This window comes from Gopherus evgoodei, chromosome 19, assembly GCF_007399415.2.
Source record: "Gopherus evgoodei ecotype Sinaloan lineage chromosome 19, rGopEvg1_v1.p, whole genome shotgun sequence".
NCBI classification, from domain to species: Eukaryota; Metazoa; Chordata; order Testudines; family Testudinidae; genus Gopherus; species Gopherus evgoodei.
This window is the reverse complement of record NC_044340.1, coordinates 18,032,426-18,051,951: the sequence shown is the minus strand read 5'-3', so window position 1 is coordinate 18,051,951 and position 19,526 is coordinate 18,032,426. Positions and strand designations below refer to the sequence as shown.

At 44.8% G+C, this 19,526-nt stretch overlaps 1 protein-coding gene across 1 annotated transcript in view; it reads left to right on the top strand.

Annotated features, from left to right (window-relative positions):
• DRD2 (dopamine receptor D2) overlaps positions 1 to 19,289 on the top strand; it is a 66,812-nt gene extending 47,523 nt beyond the window's left edge. Inside the window, exons 3-8 of the mRNA XM_030538603.1 lie at positions 12,315 to 12,424; positions 12,865 to 13,001; positions 14,415 to 14,605; positions 16,218 to 16,304; positions 17,252 to 17,585; positions 18,374 to 19,289. Of these exons, the coding sequence (XP_030394463.1) occupies positions 12,315 to 12,424; positions 12,865 to 13,001; positions 14,415 to 14,605; positions 16,218 to 16,304; positions 17,252 to 17,585; positions 18,374 to 18,567 (1,053 nt within the window). The 3' untranslated portion in view covers positions 18,568 to 19,289. The remainder of the gene's footprint in view (positions 1 to 12,314; positions 12,425 to 12,864; positions 13,002 to 14,414; positions 14,606 to 16,217; positions 16,305 to 17,251; positions 17,586 to 18,373) is intronic.
• The last annotated feature ends 237 nt before the right edge of the window (positions 19,290 to 19,526 follow it).

Genomic DNA, 19,526 nt, shown 5'->3' with positions numbered 1-19,526 from the left:
TTCGTACAAAGTGACCAGGCCAGTCCCAGAACCTGTGATGCCATATATAGTAAATGCACTGTAACATGTCAATGTATATAAAGGAAGAGGTTTGCGGTAGGACTTTGGACTTGTGGTACGCACTATACCCACCCTCTAAACTTGAGTCTAAGCAGTTCAGTGTAGGTTTTCTGTATGCCAAATAAAGGAATCTGAGTCATGACGCTGCAGGCATTCTGAATTCTTGGGGAACCAAGTGGAAGACATCTGAGGGAAAACCCAAGAAGGACTAACTTTGAGTTGACATGGATTTTCCAAGATACACAGCCATGTGCGATGCATGTCCAAGCACAAGAATGGGCCCCTAACACTTCGTTGGAGCTGTGTGAATAAACTATATAGACTATTGACCAAACACATAGGACCATGGCATATTTCTTAAAAACCACAGCAGTAGGGAAAATGTGCAATTGTATGTGCAAAATGTAAATGCAGAGCTACTGTGTCATAATATATAAGAGAAATAGAATCACAAGTGAGCTACTTGTCACATTACAGTAGTTAGAATGTCACTTTGGTATAAAGGAATTTTGTGCCTCTGCACATACGGCTGTATTTGAGTGGCACCGTGTTTTGTGAAAGCGGAATATTCCCAATCTGCCAAGCATTTAGCTGACATCAAATGATCCTTGAAATCGTAAATAGCTAGAAAGAGCGAAGTGCAATGTGTGGGAAAGGATAATAGAAAGTACAAGGCCCTTGTTCTTCAAATCTTTAGAAAAACTTGTGTGCGTGCGCGTGAGACTCAAAGAAAGAGAAAATGTTACTTTCTTTGGAGACTAGTAGACTCAGGGAATAGCATACTAAGCAATTAACCTCTTGTGCAGAGAACCATCTCAAGTTTTATGTACCACGTAAGGGCTTAAGTGGTATTTAAGTTGTACTTGGGCCTTGTACTAGCCTTCTACACAGGGATGAGTTGCATCCATAATGCCTAAAGTACTGAATAAAGTTCTCCTCAGGTTGCCAAAAAGCTGTTACACATCTTACTATCTGATGACTGTCTGTGACCTATGTGAAATGAGCTTTGAGGGGTCTCGATCCAATTCCTGGTGGATAGGTGTCCACATCAGCTTCAAAATAATTACCAGTTGGCCTCTGCTTGGTGGCTATCAGGAGAAGCCAAGGATTGAATAAACTATGGAGACTGAACATCTATTTACCTGTCTCTGACCATCTAGAGACGATCCCTTCAATTAAGGTTGAAACACACTGGGTGAGAGGAAAGGAAGGATACCTTACTCTGCTGTTGTAGTCTCTAAATAAGTTGTAGACATCAAGAGGTGTCCATGTGGAACCATTTACTGGTGCTAAAATCATCTAACAAGAAAAATAAATAAATGCATGACATTTCCTTCAATATTCTTTCGTTTAGATGGGCCTGTAATTGAAGATAAACTGGAGGTTTTTTCTACACATGCAAAATTACAAAGTGAACATTAAATTGCAGTCAAAACAAGCAAGAAGTCAGGGCTGCAAGTCTAACTGAAGTCATTGGAATTATTCACATGTTTAAAGTTAAGTACTCTGCTGAATCTGGGCTCAAGGGTGCTACAGAAGTTTAGTTACTTACTTTACAGAGGTGACACAGAAATAATAATTACTGCCAAGAGTGCTGAATACACTCAGACAGCAAATGAAATGTCCTTTGCTGAGCCCTATGTCTGATCTATGTTTCACAGCAGGGGGCTTGATTTTAATTTACTCACTGCCGAGTTATTGGCCTTTAATCTACTCTACAGCCCTGAAGTCGATTGGAAGCATTTACATAGAGCGTCCCTATTAGGTATCAGTGGAGTCTAGAAGGGAAGAGGAGTTTGCTTTATAAGACAATTGGTTGCCACTTCACTAAGAGCAGACTGGGGTTGCCCAGGTATTTGAATACTTAGGGTTAGATTGATTAAGGGGCAGTGCATAAACTGCCTCAGAGGAACAGTGCTGAGAAGCATTGTACTTCACAGGCACCCCACACACACCCTGAGTCACGAATCCTCCCTGTGCTTTCTCCTTGTTTGAGAAGTACTCATTTGCTGCTTGCCTACACCATCCCCACACAGTGCTTGCTCCTGTGTACCCAGACCGGAGACATGGGTAGCTGCGCAGCGTTGTATGCTGGGTTCTTACTTCCCTTTACTCCCCTCCATGAGTAGGTAGTCCAAGGTACAATCTAGCTCTTAATCTTTATAGAGTGCTTTGAGCTCCTCAGATGAGAGATTCTGTACAAATTCCACTTGTCATTGAATGCTATATTAATTTCAGATAACATTCATTATTAATATTACCCGTCTCATCCACATTTCCAACTCTTTTAATGAAGATTGCACATATCTTCAATAGTTGTTGGCAGTTTTGCTGTAGCCCTCTTGGTCCCAGGATATGAAAAGGACAAGGCAGGGGAGATAATATTTTTGATTGGACCAACTTCTATTGGTGGAAGGCACAGGCTTCTGAAGAAGAGCTCTGTGTAATTTGAAAGCTTGTACCTTCCACCAACAGAAGTCGGTCCAATAAAAGATATTACTGCCCCTGCCTTATCTCATACACATTCAAGAAAGTGGAGATGATAATGGATTCACAATCAGAATTTGTTAATTACTGTCCAAATGCACCAAAACACTTAAGCACTTGCTTAATTTTGAGCATCTAAACAGTCTCAGTTATTTCAAGGGTTTGATCCTGCAAAGTGCTGAGTGCTCTAGTCCCAGTCCTACAAACCATTTAGCCATGTGCTTAACCTTAAGTGGGTGGGTAGTCCCTCTGAAGTCAATGGGAACACAAGTGTGCTTAAAATTAAGCATGCACTTAAGTGCTTTGCTGGATCAGACACTCAGCAGCTTCCAGGATTAAGCTTCCAGAGAACTGTTCCCATTCATAGACTCATAGACTCTAGGACTGGAAGGGACCTCGAGAGGTCATGGAGTCCAGTCCCCTGCCCTCATGGCAGGACCAAATACTGTCTAGACCATCCCTGATAGACATTTATCTAACCTACTCTTAAATATCTCCAGCGATGGAGATTCCACAACTTCCCTAGGCAATCTATTCCAGTGTTTAACTACCCTGACAGTTAGGAACTTTTTCCTAATGTCCAACCTAAAATTCCTCAAGTTCCATGTGTGTTCTCTTGAATCAGGGCCGGCAAGATTTGTTTGTAAGAGAAATTGATTGCGTAAGTGATTGATTTACATGATAGAATTAGCAAGAAATTACTTGTTTTTTCCCTAACTATATCAGATGCCCCATACATGTCCAGCTATACCTTGTCACACCTAGTACCTAATATTAAGGACAAATGTGTGGGGAGTTTAATATCCATGTTAGCATAGGGGTAGATCACTGCCCCTTCATAACTGTTTGACAACACTTATCACATTTATGCACTGCAGCTGGTGTTAATTGTGCCCCCAGGTTAGGCTGTGTGGGTTCTGGATAACTGTACAAAGCAGTTTTAACGTGTCTCAAGATGGGAGGAGGGAAGAAGAAGAGACAGGATATTTGACTGCACATCAGGAAAACTGAAAAAACCAAATCAGCAGGACATAGAATCCATAATGAAGATCAATTCACACTTTACATCATACAGCTTAAACTGCTCCCCGGAAGGTAGACATCATGTCACTGTGGGGATCTTTCTTCTGCAATTAGTAGAGAGAAAAATCTAATCGTAGTCATGGAAGTTAGCACTGGAACAGACCTACGCAGTCACCCAGCTCATCTCCTCTGGCAGTGTCTGTATCTTTCCCTACAGAACATCTATTAGTGATTGGTTGACAACCACTACAAGGCTGGAGGCAAATGGAAGGGACTCCATTTTGGCTACATATACATTACAAGCTAGTGGTGTGATTCTGAGCCTCTGTACACGTGCCACACTCACATTAGCTCTCATCTGAGCTAGCAGGCAGTGACAGCAAGAGCTAGCCGTCCCAAGTACAAACCCGTCCACATCCTGTGGGTACTCCCTTGGGGACTCCTAGCCTATGGTTCCATTGCCACTGCCCAGGCGGTCACAGCAACACGACTATTGTTAGCATGCTAGCTCAGCTGAGCACTGGCACAAGTATCACGGCAATAGCTTGTAGTGTAGATATAGCCTTAGTCATCAATTCAGTTATAAGCAAACTGGAGTTGTTACCATAGCACGTGGGACTAACTACAGCACCTGCCTTGTCCTGGGTAGGCAGAACAGCAACCTGGACAGAATTCCTTTCTCTTCCCTTAAATATAAGGTTTATGGAATGCCAAGTGATGGGAGCCCTGGTGAGGAACGTACCAAGAAGATTTAGCACTGACTTAGCATTGCATCTTCCTAATGATCCAAATTAAAAGGGACTCACTTACTGGTAGATGGACCTATTTATTCTTCCTCTTCTTCTTCCTACCAACTCAGTGTGCTATTGATTTGCCAGTGGGATTTCTTGCTATTGGACAGAGCCAGTGTTGCCAACGAAGTTGATTAAACTCAGATGATCTCAGGAGGCATTCTCTGCAGCACAAATGAGACTTTGGGGCTACCGACTGATTCTAATAGCTTTGGTCTGGCCCTTGTATTTCCCACTGGATATGCATTAACCCTCCTGATGGATTTCAACCCAGTGCCTGCAGAGTCTTGAGTTAACACAGCGTAACCTCTCCTATTTAATTAGCACCTCAGCTCGGCTCCAAGGCAGTGAACAAACAAGAAAGAGGAGGACATGTTCCGTAAGGGGCATGGTTTTCCCTTTTAGGTTCTATTATAAAAACAAGTCCTAAGAGCTTTGAAACTTTCTGGAGAGGGCATTCCATGCCTCTGCGGTGTGCTTTCTTGCCAGTGTAGGAACTGCACTGATGGACTCAAAATGGAGTAGTGTAGCAATAGTGTAGACATAGCCTAAATGGACACTCATGCAACGTTTCAGCCGGCTTCCAGCAGAGTTCACAAAGGGATACCCCCATCCAAAATGTATTCTGGGAGGGCTTTTTTTATCTCCTTCCTCTGAAGCATCAAGGGTGGCTTTGGCTGGAGATGGGACATCGGATGAGGAAGGCCAAGATTCTGAGGTAGCACTGAGCATTCTCTCTCTCAGGGGCTTGACTGGCTGGTTCTTGCTCACATGCTCAGGGTCTAAATGATCACGAAAGGTAGGACCGAGAAGGAATTTCCCCTCCCCTGCCCCCAGTGAGATTGGCAGTGATCTTGGGTGGGTTTCACCTCCCTCTGCAGCATGTGGGTGCAGGTCACAAGCGAGAATTATCTGGGTATATCTCACTTCATCACCAGCATCATAGTGCTCCTCAGTCCCTCCTGTTTTCTTCCTGTAGCACAGAACAGTCTAGTCTCCTCTGGGCTGCTATATTTTGGTCTAATTTCATTTGTAGGGTTTAGTCTACGGGCTCAGGGTGGTGCTGGTGGCCTGTGATATACAGGAGGTCAGATTTGATAATCGGGTGGTACCTTCTGGCCTTAAATTTTATGATTCTATGAGGAAACGGAGGGGGATGCAGATTAGGTGGAAAAAAATGAAGGTGATCATCAACAGAGGAGGTGAAAAGCTCTGCTTGGTTTAGCACACGTTGCTGGGGTTGAGCAGGGTTTCCCCCAGAACTAGCACAGTCTCTGTGAATGCCCAGTGCCTTGAACTTCAATTCTGCTGGCCCTGAGTCAAGGAATGGGGAAGCTGCCCAGGAAGGGGTTTGCCAGAACACTTTCATTTCTTTGTCTTATTAATTAAAGGTGGCCTCAAAGTTCAGATCCTGAGTCACACTTTTCAGTTTGGAGACGATAATCTGGGGACCGAGGTATTGGGTTCAGACCTGTCTATGCTATCAGTATTTGAATAGCTCAGCAGAGTGACTTCCACCCCCATCTGACTGGTGTTCCAAGCTGCAGCAGGTACAGAGTTCCCATCTGCTTTGTGTGATGCAAAAGGCAAGCCTGAAAAATCGGCTTTAGGGTTTACTGCCAGGGGGTCCTTATGCAATGTGGTTGTGTTATGCTCCCCTTGGTGTGAATGTAGAATTCAACAGTTTGCACTCTCTTTGCACAGGAGTAACTGACACTCCAAAGTGCATGGCAGCAGTGAATTGGACTCAAATTCTTTCCTATATTCAGATATTCTACAGTTTGTTCTGATATTCTGACCATATTTAGTCAGTCCAAAGATGCATTTTCCACTTGCCTTACTTGGTATCATGTTATCTGCAGGTGGATATGCAGGGCTCTTCGGTGACTCCTTCCTGAAGCTCGAAGTCCTTTCCCAAAAAGCCAGAAATGCTGAGAAACAGACGTGGATTCTGAGAAGTGCAGCCCTTGGTAGAGGAGGTGGGGGTGGAGGTTGCTGGCAGCTTTGCTGAATTTGGATAGTTTTCAAAAAAAGTGCTAATTCCTAATTCTCCCCAGCCGATAGCATCAGTGCTGATGTCTCTGGACAGATCTAGGGTTTGCATTCTAATAGGTCAGGTTGCTGCAGCGAGCTTCAGTGCATGGGCATCTGGAAACTTGATCTTGAGTTGTTGTTCTTATGGCAACGAAGGATAGGTGAAAAGACATGGGTGGAAGGATAGTTCTCTACCCAAAAGAGGTGTTGTGCAGATAAAATCTACTGAAAACTGGGAGGCCCTCAAATACTACAGTGATTAAGGTCACATGAAAACCTAGAATGATAACAAGAGTTGTACAAAAAAAATTCTCAGCCTTGGCACCAAAGGGAGGAAAATGGCATTTTTATGTATGTGAAGGAATAAAATGCTTTTCGTTGCAGTGGAGTTATCCACAGAGACCAGGACTCAGGTGGAAACATGTTCGTTTCTCATGAGGCTCCTGATCAGCACTCTGCTTTGTGTGATGGAAGTTGGGACCACGCAGCCCAGAGAGTCTTGCTCATCTAAATATAGGAGATAAAACTCAGACTCGAGGTTAACTGAATGGTGAAAATTTGTTCTGAACTGTGTAGTGAATTGAAGCACATTAAGACGACTAACCTACCTGTTCATCAAGAAGATAAAAGTGTATGGGAGCCACAATATCATTTCCTGCTATGTGGTGACATGCTAAGAAGAGAGACAGTCTCAGGTTCATGCATTCAGTTAGAGCCGATTGTAAGATTGTCACTGAAACTTTTTTCGTGGCGGATGGAAAAGGCTATTTTTGTGTAAACTGAAATGCTTTTAAAAAGTGTCCATTTTGATAAAATTTCATTTGGAAAACAAAACCAACTTGTTTCAATGATGTCCAAACATCCCATTTTGACATTTTTGGAAAAGTATGTTTTATTTTATTTCTTTTTAAAAATGACTTTTTGAAATGAAATTCACTGTTCTATATTTTAAAAATTATTTAAAAGTTTTAAAAGATAAAATAATATAATTTCATTCCAATTTATATCAAAATGAAATATTTCAATTTATCTAAAACTATTTAAGGATTCTTTTTCGTGTGAAATTTTTTTAAAAAAATATTTTTGTTAATTTTGGAATGGAAAAATTTTGAAGTTGCTGAAATTCATACAAAATGAAAAATCCTGTCCTGCAACATAAGCAACAGTTCACTTTCTGCAGAGCTTTCAGATCCTATGGAGGATTCAGCTGCAGTGTGCCCTGTATTTCATTACAGATCAGTTTAATAATTATTGTGTCTGTTGGGAAAATTTCAAGATTGTATTGTCCCCCCAATCCCTATTTGTATTGATCCCCCACAATGAGACAGTCTCTCTCAGTGCCGTACATCATGTTTACTTAGACCTGACAAGAAAACTTCAAAGAACAAGACCTTGCATCTACTAAGCTCTAGAGTGTACACACACACACACACACACACACACACACACACACACACACACACACACACACACACACACACACACACACACAAATAAAGATTTGAGAAGTGAGTGGCTGTTGGCATGAATTTCAGCACTGAGCAACCGAATTTGTTTCACTTGGCGTTCATTTGCAACTGGTTATTTAAGAGGGAAAAAGATAAAATGGATGGGGGGAGGAGGCTAGACAAGAGAAGCCATAATTAACCTGTGAATGTAACAGCACAGAGCAGAACAAACTCACTGAGGGTCAAGAAGCCACATTATTAATTATCACCCTAGTTAATTAACGTTTGTACGACACTTTGAAATGTAAAGCATTGTGCATGTGCTAAGCCTCATTAACATGACCACTAGCAGGCTGTGATTGTGGTTAATGCCCCTGCGATTAGCTTGTGCTGTTCTAAACCAGGTCCACAACAATCCACTTTAAATGGAAGCTCATTCTGTGAGATCCCATCATTTCTGGCTTGGTTTATGAGTTTCTTACCCCACCCATCCTTTTCAATTGGAAGAAGCAAGCAGAGCTGACACAAGATGGGGTATAAATCCTTTTCCTTCTATGAGCTCATGGATCCATGGCTCCTGCTAGGAACCTCTGTGTCATAAATCTAGAGAGTAAACTGAAATCAGGCCCGTGTGTATGACTGTAGCTGTGATTCGTTGTTGACACAATGGCCTCCCCGCATCCCTCTAGCCATGTGACTCACCCTGATGCATTGGGATCTTCCAATGCTTTTCCTGTATGCCACAGTGACTGAATGTCTCTGATATTTGAATGGGGACACGTGCATTCACCATGAATGCTGGGAATCCCCAGAGACACTTGTGTCCAACAGATAAAAGGGGCTGATGGCTTATGGTTTAAAACTACCAAAGAAGTAGAACCCAAAATTCTTTTTTACACCACCGCAGCTAGAACAGGGATCTCTCATAAACCCATCCCAACTCAGAGAGTCTGGGGAGACATTAGGCAAACTCCTGGAGCTCAGGCTGTGGGCTCAGAGAAAGGATCTGAGACCCAAGAATCCAGAGCAAAAAAGAATTACCATGGTCACCAGAGCAGATGGGACCATCTCTGCAGTAGGTGTGGCTGTCAACAATCTGAGGCTATGATTTTCAGTACCAACAAGAGGATCCAGATGGCTAATTCCCATTACAAATAATGCAATATCTCAGCCTAGGTTAGGGGATGTACCGGCATGTGTGGGATGGAGGGTAACTGGATCCAGGATGCAAGAGTAGAGATTCCTCTCCATACAATCTTCATTCAGTGAAAATAACCATTTCAGGCTAGATCCTCAGCTGCTGCCCAATAGGACCATTGCAGCCAGAGTAACTTCAAACCTTAAAGTGGCCCAGGATATGGCGAACAGAGAGATGACCCAGAATGACATTCCTGGCTCTAGTTGCACAAAGTATAAGCTCAGGGTTACTGAAAATCTGACTGCAGGTGATTATTTTCACAGGGTAAAATCAAAGCTGTATTAGTACAGCTGTATAGGGCCAGCGCTGCAGAGTGGCCACACTTACAGCAACCAGCGCTGCAAGTGGTGTTAGATGTGGCCACACTGCAGCGCTGTTGGGCGGCTTCAAGGGGGGTTCCGGACCGAGAGAGCAAACCGGGAAAGGAAACCAGCTTCGCCGCGGTTTGCTCTCTCGGTCCCGGAGCCAGCCAGCAAACCGCGGGGAAGGAGACCTGCTTGCTCGGGGTTCCGGGACCGAGAGAGCAAACTGGGAACGCCGCGGTTTGCTCTCTCGGTCCCGGAGCCAGCCAGCAAACCGCGGGGAAGGAGACCTGCTTGCTCGGGGTTCCGGGACCGAGAGAGCAAACCGGGAACGCCGCGGTTTGCTCTCTCGGTCCCGGAGCCAGCCAGCAAACCGCGGGGAAGGAGACCTGCTTGCTCGGGGTTCCGGGACCGAGAGAGCAAACCGGGAACCCCGGCAAGCAGGTCTCCTTCCCCGCGGTTTGCTGTCTGGCTCCGGGACCGAGAGAGCAAACCGCGGCGTTCCCGGTTTGCTCTCTCGGTCCCGGAACCCCGAGCAAGCAGGTCTCCTTCCCCGCGGTTTGCTGTCTGGCTCTGGGACCGAGAGAGCAAACCGCGGCGTTCCCGGTTTGCTCTCTCGGTCCCGGAACCCCGAGCAAGCAGGTCTCCTTCCCCGCGGTTTGCTGGCTGGCTCCGGGACCGAGAGAGCAAACCGCGGCGTTCCCGGTTTGCTCTCTCGGTCCCGGAACCCCGAGCAAGCAGGTCTCCTTCCCCGCGGTTTGCTGGCTGGCTCCGGGACCGAGAGAGCAAACCGCGGCGTTCCCGGTTTGCTCTCTCGGTCCCGGAACCCCGAGCAAGCAGGTCTCCTTCCCCGCGGTTTGCTGGCTGGCTCCGGGACCGAGAGAGCAAACCGCGGCGAAGCTGGTTTCCTTTCCCGGTTTGCTCTCTCGGTCCTGGAACCCCGAGCAAGCAGGTCTCCTTCCCCGCGGTTTGCACTCTTTGGAGAGGACTCTCCCCTCTTTGCAGCCCTCCAGCACTCTCCAAAAAGTTACAATCTTTCAAGTTTTGTCCTGACTTGGGACAAGAACAAATGTTGAAATGCTGGAAGTTACATTTTTCAAGCAGCTCTAATAGAAGCATATATCCCAGCCACACCAAACTTTTGAAGTTCTCCCATGCATACCCGACCGCACACTTCACTGTGTTGGAGGACAAATGCTGCACTAATGTCACAGCATCCTCAGTGAACTCAAATTCGTTTAGTTTTTTTGCAAGCAGCTGATTGCAGCTCTGGGTTCTACCCGGCTGGCAAATCTTTGCCTTCAGGCAAATTCTAATCAAGCCAACTTATTTATATGACTGTGCCCTTTAAATGGTATTTTTTTTTAAAAATGTGTTCATCTATCATTCAGCCTTTAATGCAGCCTCTATCTCTCCTTCCTTCACTTCATATTGCCTGCGGTTATGGGTTAGAAAACAGAAATCAGTCTGAAGAATAGATATCTTATTCATTCCAGTTCCAAATGCAGTAAGACATTTATTTATAATAGAGGGAAATATGCTTTTCCATTTGCACGCTGGATACAATAGTTCCACTACTCACCATTAAACTTAATTGCAAAATTTGGTTTTAGTAACAAGAGAAAAGATGAGAACAGAGCTGCTAGTGACTGGAAATATTATAATTAGGCCTCTATCTTTGTTATGTAACAATGTGTCAAAGATCTTTTGTTATGAATTTAATCCATCTTCATTCATAAGAATGTGTAATGTGTGAATTATTTCTTCTATTTTTATATATGCAGAGACAATAGGCTTCTCTTGTGCTATTTCCATTATTGCACTTTGTTGAGCATAAAAAAAACTTTTAAAAATATTCACATTTTGCTAGTTTAACTTATTAATTATTATGCATTAGTTATGACACAATGTTGTTGTAACATTTTAAGGCCCCAGTTAAGTCCTTCCATAAGAGTGGCCATAGTGGGTCAGACCAAAGGTCCATCTAGCCTAGTATTCTGTCTCTGACAGTGGCCAGTGCCAGATGCTTCAGAGGGAATGACAAGAACAGGTAACCATCAAGTGATCCATCCCCTGTCATCCATTCCCAGCTTCTGGCAAACAGAGGCTAGGGACACTCAGAGCATGGCGTTATACCCCTGACCATCTTGGCTGATAGCCATTGGTGGCCCTATCCTCCATGAACTTATTTAGTACTTTTGTTAAAATCCTGTTACAGTTTTGGCCTTCACAGCATAACTGAGTCAACTCATTGGACATCATGGAAGTAGCATTTTCTTTGGTCCTAGTTTTTTTCATAATTCATAGATTCTAGGACTGGAAGGGACCTCAAGAGGTTATCGAGTCCAGTCCTCTGCCCTCATGGCAGGAACAAATACTGTCTAGACCATCCCTGACAGACATTTATCTAACCTACTCTTAAATATCTCCAGAGATGGAGATTCCACAACCTCCCTAGGCAATTTATTCCAGTGTTTAACCACCCTGACAGTTAGGAACTTTTTCCTAATGTCCAACCTAAACCTCCCTTGCTGCAGTTTAAGCCCATGTAGCTGTCATGTGGGTTGCTTAATGGGAATGTAAAGCAATAGAATGGAATTAAGAAAGGTAAAATCAGGCTCAATCGCAGGGGAAATTACAAAGGATGAGATCCTGCTGGCTCACAGCTCAGTCTCCTGGTCAAACGCCATCACTTGGGACTTTTCAAGCTAGACAGGACAAAGCACTAGAAGATATAAATAGCAAAAAATCCTGCACTGGCTCAGCGGGGTATTGACAGGATGTGACCTGAATACCTCTCTAACTTCTATGGCCCAAATTCTGCTCTCATATAAAACAGCACAACTCCAGAGTAACTTCACTGAAGCCACCAAAATTACTCTCTACCCTAAGAGCAGAATTGGCCCTTAGACACTCTCATCCTGGCTGCTTGAAAGAATGCCTTTTTCCAATTTTCTCTCTCTTCTCCAAGGTGGTCGGTGAGTGGAGATTTAGCCGAATCCACTGTGACATCTTTGTCACCCTGGACGTTATGATGTGTACTGCCAGCATCCTCAACCTCTGTGCCATCAGCATTGACAGGTGAGATCTCTCTGGCGGCAGGAGGAAGGTCCTATCCCCGCTCGGTGTGGCCGGTAGGAAGGTGAATTGCACAAAATCATTTAGTTTATGTGTGTCTGCTCATGTTTCAAAATGATGAAGCAGACACCAGTGGGGTAGCAATAATCTGGAGAAGGTGCATGAGGCTACAGCATCGCTGTCTTCTCTTCAGAGGAGGGGCATTGAAAACCACATCAAATGGGCTGCACCCTAAAACCTTCCAAAGCAAGGGGTGCAGAGACAAGAGAGTGGGTTCCTTCCAGCTTAGACATCTCAGTTCCTGGAGATCTTCTATAGCTGAACCTGCCCCTGTAGTCTCTCTGGAGCAATTTTCCAGATTTACGAACTGTACATTCGCAGATGGTCTCTCAGCACTGGCAGTGAAATAAGATGCAGGGTCTTGGTCTCCATGTTGCATGCAGGTACACCGCAGTAGCAATGCCAATGCTTTATAACACACGCTACAGCTCCAGGCGCAGAGTCACTGTCATGATCTCCGTGGTCTGGGTCCTGTCCTTTGCCATCTCCTGCCCACTTCTGTTTGGTCTCAACAACACAGGTGAGTATAATGTCATCTGTGGCTGGCTATTTTGTGTGTTTCATGCTCTCTTCTGCCTCATTGGGTCCCAGAGAACTTTGTGTTATGGGGAAGGAATTAACATGGCTGAATAATGAATACTAGGAGTTAAGATTTAGGTGCATACACACCTCTGCCAATCAAACAGCACTGAATCTGTTGCAACGCTTGCTCTGCCAGGCCTATATCCCCCGATCAATCAGGGTTGATGTTTGTCCTCAGGCTTCTGCAGAAGAAATGTGCATAGCACTAGCCAGCATTAGCACTCAAAAAGAAGGAGATATCCTTATGTCTTAAAATCTACCACAGTGATGGGCACCTTACAAATAACCAGACAGCTCCATTGGCACAGCAGCATAAGATACATTCCTATTCAACAACCTTTATTGTAGGGAAGCTGGATGATCTATGGCAGGGGTTGGCAACCTTTCAGAAGTGATAGGCCAAATCTTCATTTATTCACTCTAATTTAAGGTTTTGCGTGCCAGTAATACATTTTAACATTTTTAGAAAATCTTTCTACAAGTCTATAATATATAACTCAACTATTGTTGTATGTAAAGTAAATAAAGTTTTTAAAATGTTTAGGAAGCTTCATTTAAAATTAAATTAAAATGTAGAGCCGTCTGGACCAGTGGCCAGGACCCGGGCATTATGAGTGCTATTGAAAATCAGCTCTTGTGCTGCCTTTGGCATGCGTGCCATAGGTTGCCTACCCCTGATCTATGGTATGGGAATGATGGAACCTTTCACGTATAGGTCACTGCTCTGAGTATGGCTCAGGTTGGTAGCAAATGATCACTCATCAGTTCTAGACTCACCTCTTGGTGATCCACTTAAAGGGAGCTGGTCTCAGCTCCGTTCCTGTAGGACAGGTGTCCACAGCAGAACCCCTCCCCCTCCAGTAATAGCTATTAGGCAGCCTTAAAAGAGAGCCCGATGACTGAGAGATCTATAGAGACTGCACTCCCCTCTCAAATCCTACAGCTGGAAATGAGGCTTCTTGATGGTGCAGTCTGGGAAGTTTGCACAGCTGCGATCGTGTGGCTAGCTAGAGAATTTCAGTCTCCAGCTCTCAATCCAGCATTTTATACCTGCACTAACTGTGTGAGAAATAAATCTATTTTCCCTTGGATTAGGGCTTGGCTTGTGATTTTCAAAGGAGCCTAGGGGGCTGGGACACCCAGCTCCCATGGACTTGCAGGCGGAGTTGAGTATATGACTCATTGTGACAATCCCTCTCTTGGTTTGGAAATTATTTCTGGAGAAAGATGAGAGAGCAGCTGTTCTCATGTTCTTATGGCTCCAGTGTGGGTGAGAGAGAGAGAGAGAAAAATGCTGGTTCTAGCTCCTAACAGTTGGGACGATGCTCCTGCAATCTCTTGTGTCTTCCAGACAAGAATGAGTGTATCATTGCCAATCCTGCCTTTGTTGTGTATTCCTCTATCGTCTCCTTCTACGTTCCCTTCATTGTCACCCTGCTGGTATACGTACAGATTTATGTAGTGCTCCGGAAACGCAGGAAGCGTGTCAACACCAAGCGCAACACCCACGGCCTGGACTCTGACACGCAGGCACAGCTGAAGGTAACCAGACCTCATCCCCCTCTTCCAATCACCATTTTCTTTCCTTCCTGCTCACATTCTTTTCCTGACGCTTCCCCCATTCCCTCCCCAATGACACTGTTTGGTCTGAATGAAACCGTGGACTGTGAGGATGGATATTGTGTCTTATGCCTTTTGGGAGTCCTAGATGGACACAGGGGTACCCCAGGACACTGGTGGAAGCTTCCCAGATCTTTTCTGACCTCCAAAGATGTTTCATCAGCAAGTCTGTGGTCGGATCGGCATCACCCAAGCAACCCATGTTTGCTTTAGCTCTGCAGAGTCTGAGTTGGGTTTAAGATATCCAGCAAGGGCTTAAAGCTAGGGTAATTTTATTCTTTCACTCCGAGTAGGTCCCTCTGCTCCATGACCGTGTGGTGGACACAATCTTTCACCATCCTGTTGGAATTTATTGCTTCAAACTGTAGCCCAGAGAGCTAGTTTTATTTAGCACAACACAAGAAACCTAGAGGTCTGAATCCTGTAACAGAAAATTAAATATCTCTAAGCTAGCTCTGTGGACTGCAACAACAAGGGTTGGATCTTTCAAAGCAGCCCAGGGAATTTAGTCTTAAAATTAATAGAAGTTACAAGATTAGGTTAGAAGCAGGTTAGATGAGCACCTGTCAGGGATGGTCTAGATAATACTTAATCCTGCAGTGGACTGGACTAGATGACCTCTCAAGGTCCCTTCCAGTCCTATGATCCTATTATTTAAACCCCTACGCAGTTTTCAAAACTTCAATCAAGGACTTCAGCAACCTCCCACTTCCTTCTTTCCCGGTCACCTTTTACATGTAGGGCTGAGCTGGCTGACTTTTTCCTTTCTCTCCAAATGTGGCGGTGATGGTAGCTGGTGTCGCCCACATTACGGTACTGGGCAATAGATTGTTGTGCAGATGACTTGCCACTACGGTAGTATCCACAGGGAGGGCTATTGCCGTCTTGCAGGGATGCCCACTGGCTAGCAACTTCAACATGGCTCCCGGACAAGGAAACCTTTGGGATGTGCTGTGGCACCATGGTGATGGCAGCCTCAGACAGACACATGTACGAACACAGCTCTTGATACTTCACACACAGTACACGCATGTCTGTCCTGCACAGCGCATGGCTGACACAACACACCTGCGACTGATGATGGTGCCTTGAGGCACACATGTTAACAGAGTCCAGCAAAGTGTGCGTGGGCTGTGAGGACACTTGTCACAAATTCCCATTTTAGTAGGAAGTGAGAAATAATTAATATGGACTTGTAACTGGAGAGGCGCCATCTCCAAACTGTCTCTCAGCATTTCCCTCAAAAGGCAGGTTCAAGTCAAGCAGAGCAATAAGGAGACAGAGGGGTGAGGCTGGATTGAGGAGCTACGAAGGTCCTTAAAGTGTCTTTCTCATGATGAGAAAAGAGCTAAGAGTCCCTGGGAACCACCATCATTCACTCCTCGGAGTAATTTTCCAGACGCCTTACCTTTGTAATCCCAGCTATTTGTTTCTGCTCAGTGCCCTGTATTTTAATTGCCACATCCCTCTTGCCAGCTCCCCTCGTAATTCCCATCTGCTTGTGTAACCTGTGTGCTTATGTTTTCCCTCTTAGGACAAATGCACTCATCCAGAAGATGTGAAGCTCTGCACAATCATTGTCAAGTCCAATGGGAGTTTTCCAGTTAATAAGCGGAAAGTGGTAAGTGTTACAGAGGACTCAAGTCTCCAGGACAAGCACTTTCTCCCTTTGCCTTTGCATGGTGCAGAATGCATTTAGGTTGGGTTTTTCCCCCTAGCCTAAGAAAGAAAAGCTCTGTGTTAACAAAGGGAATTCCTATGCAGCATCAAATCTTAAAGGGCGCTCTTCCCTTTCCCCAAAGGAAGCCAGCTATTTGAACTGCAGTATCGCCAACTCGAGAGTTAAAATATTAGGACTCAGTTCCTTCACCTCCCCCAAACACCATGAGATTGTTAAAAATGTCATGATTTTTAAGGCAATTATCAACTTGGGTTTCTTTTTATTTTACTTCTTGGTGTTTTTTATATTTTGAGACATGAATTTCTTTTGGTTTCTTATGAAAACCTGAATAAAATAGTTGAAAATGGACATTTCCCAGGAATATTTCTGTTTGGGGGACTGGGGGGGAGCCATCTTCCATTTAAACATCCTTCTGATAGAAAATCTTCAGCAGGCTCTAGATCTGAGGCTGGTAGGTTCTCCCTTTTGATAAGCCCTATAAGACAGCAGAACAACTCAGAAGAACCAAATAAGCATTGTCAGAGTCGGAAAGGCCAGTTCCTTCCAGAATAATGTTCACAGAAAAAGGATACAAATAAGGGAACATAAGCAAAGAAATGAGCCAACAGAAACACTCCCCCAACAGAAACACTCCCCCAGTTTAGAGCTTCCATCTTGTTCTGTCACCCCAACCTTCCCAAAGGCATTCTCCCCTCTCTGCCTCCCACACAGCCAATGTATAGACCTTCCCCTGACCATCTCTTCAAAAGAGGAGATGGGGAGTTGAACTGAGGTTAATCTCTTCATCAAGTAGTACCCTGCTCCCTTCATAGAAGACAGTATCACTCCCTTGCTCCAAATTACATATTTATCTATCTTTATGTTGTGGGGGTTTGATCCTTGTCCAGGAGGCAGTGAATCACATGGAGGAGATGGAGATGGTGTCCAGTACCAGCCCCCCTGAAAAAAGCAAACACAAACCAGCCATGCTGAGTAACCACCAATTGGTTATGCCAGCCACTTCCAACCAGTACCTCAATTCCACCCTGGATTTGCCCTTGGACAGCCCCACGAAAGCGGAGAAGAATGGGCATGCCAAAAACAACCCAAAGACGGCCAAGGTCTTTGAGATCCAGTCCATGCCCAATGGCAAGACAAGGACTTCCCTCAAGACTCTGAGCAGGAGGAAACTCTCGCAGCAGAAGGAAAAGAAAGCCACCCAGATGCTAGCCATTGTGCTTGGTAAGAGCTCAATTTGGCCTCTTTTGTGGCCCATTGGCTTCCCAGGACTGGTCTTTTAATGGGAATGTCTAGTGAGGACTATTTTGTTTGTCACATAGGCAGAAAGAAGGGCATTTGCTGGTGGAACATGTGGGGAAACATGAGGAGCATAGTGGGCAATACATGGAGGGAAGGAGGAAGTGTCAAATAAGGACAAAGATGCAAGGTGAAGGGGGGTGAGGATACTTTAAAGTGGACTCAGGAGACAGAGTATTGTGTACTGAAGGGGAGGGCCTTATTGCAGGTTTCCCTGGATAAGTTAGGGGAAACACCCATGCAACCAGGCAGCATGCCACCATTAGGAAGGCCAGGCCAGGTTCTCCCTCTCAGAGCAGCATAGGAGGACAACCGCATCTAACTCAGGGTGTTGCCGTACTCTGGGGAATAATAGATGCTGATTGGCAACGGCTGGCAAGAGGCTCATATGATTTATAATGCATCCCAATTATATTCCAAATGGCAGGGAAGTCAGAAACAGGACTGAGACGTGTGAGGGCCAGATTCTCTGCCGGCGTAACTGCTTTGAAGTCAATCAACTTACAACTGCTGAGAAAACATAGTGCTTAGATACTTAAAATACGATAGCAAGACACAAGACCTACACCCCTGCAGGAAGCAATTTTCTTTTACCACCATAAGGGGCTTAAATTGTTGGATCTCAGAGAGTATTGAGCACCTGCACAAATCTTCTAGGGTTAGTTAAAATGACAATCAGTGCAATCAAACCCGATTCATTCTTTATTTCCCAGGTGTTTTCATCATATGCTGGCTACCTTTTTTCATCACCCACATCCTGAACATGCATTGCAACTGCAACATTCCACCGGCGATGTACAGTGCCTTCACATGGCTCGGGTACGTCAACAGCGCCGTGAACCCTATTATTTACACCACCTTCAACATTGAGTTCCGCAAGGCCTTCTTGAAGATCCTCCATTGCTAAATAAAGCCTGAGAGCAAGATGATGCCATGCACACGCCACATACACACACACACAGGTGAGTAGGGAGTCATGAGGAGGCCTCATGTTCTTATATAGGGCCATAGGCCCATGGTGTTAAGACAGTGCCATGCCTACACACCCTTATAGCTGGGACATAATGGGTGGCTTCAAGAGGGATGCTCTCTCGTATTCTTAAGGTGACCCTTGGACTCCGAGATCAACCCAAAGGGCAGTTTTAAGAGGTACTCTCACACTGTGTTTGAAGATACAGAAGCAAAAACTAAAACACACTCATTTGATACCTACCTGTGGCCAACTGACCTCCAGTGCATTAATTGTGGACATTAGCAGAGCCAGCGGTGGACAGTGATTGGTCACTGTGCTGGTTGCTCACATGTTAACATCATTGATACAATTCTCACCAAAGACACCGACATCTTTTCTGCTTTGCAATAGGAGCCAGAAAGCCAGAGCTCACAGGAGCTCCATGCAATGACTTTGCCATCACCTCCAGCTGACCAGTCCAGTATCAAACGGCGGAAGCCTTCAGACAAAGACTTAGAGAGATGCCAACTGGGCTAAGACGGTTCTGCCATCATACAAAATCCAATATTTACAGACATATGGGTCCAGGGGACGTGGGTGCAGGAGGAGAATGGAAACCTGTATCACATATGGTGTCATAACACAAATGTAAATATGAATAAATACGATGAATTGAACAGAAGCCCAAGCCAAAAAAACATAAATAAAGAGAGAAAAATAAATAAAATGATACCTTGTCTTGCATGGTACATGTGTGCTATGATTCAAAAGGTACCCATCATCACCATTCAAAGCCATGTCCACCTGCCAGGATTTTCATCTCCAAGTTACAGGTTATTGTACAAAGTTAGCTGCAGTGTGATGGTGTCATTCAGATAGTGGCACAAGGACAAGGGGAAAGAGAAGGCCCCTGG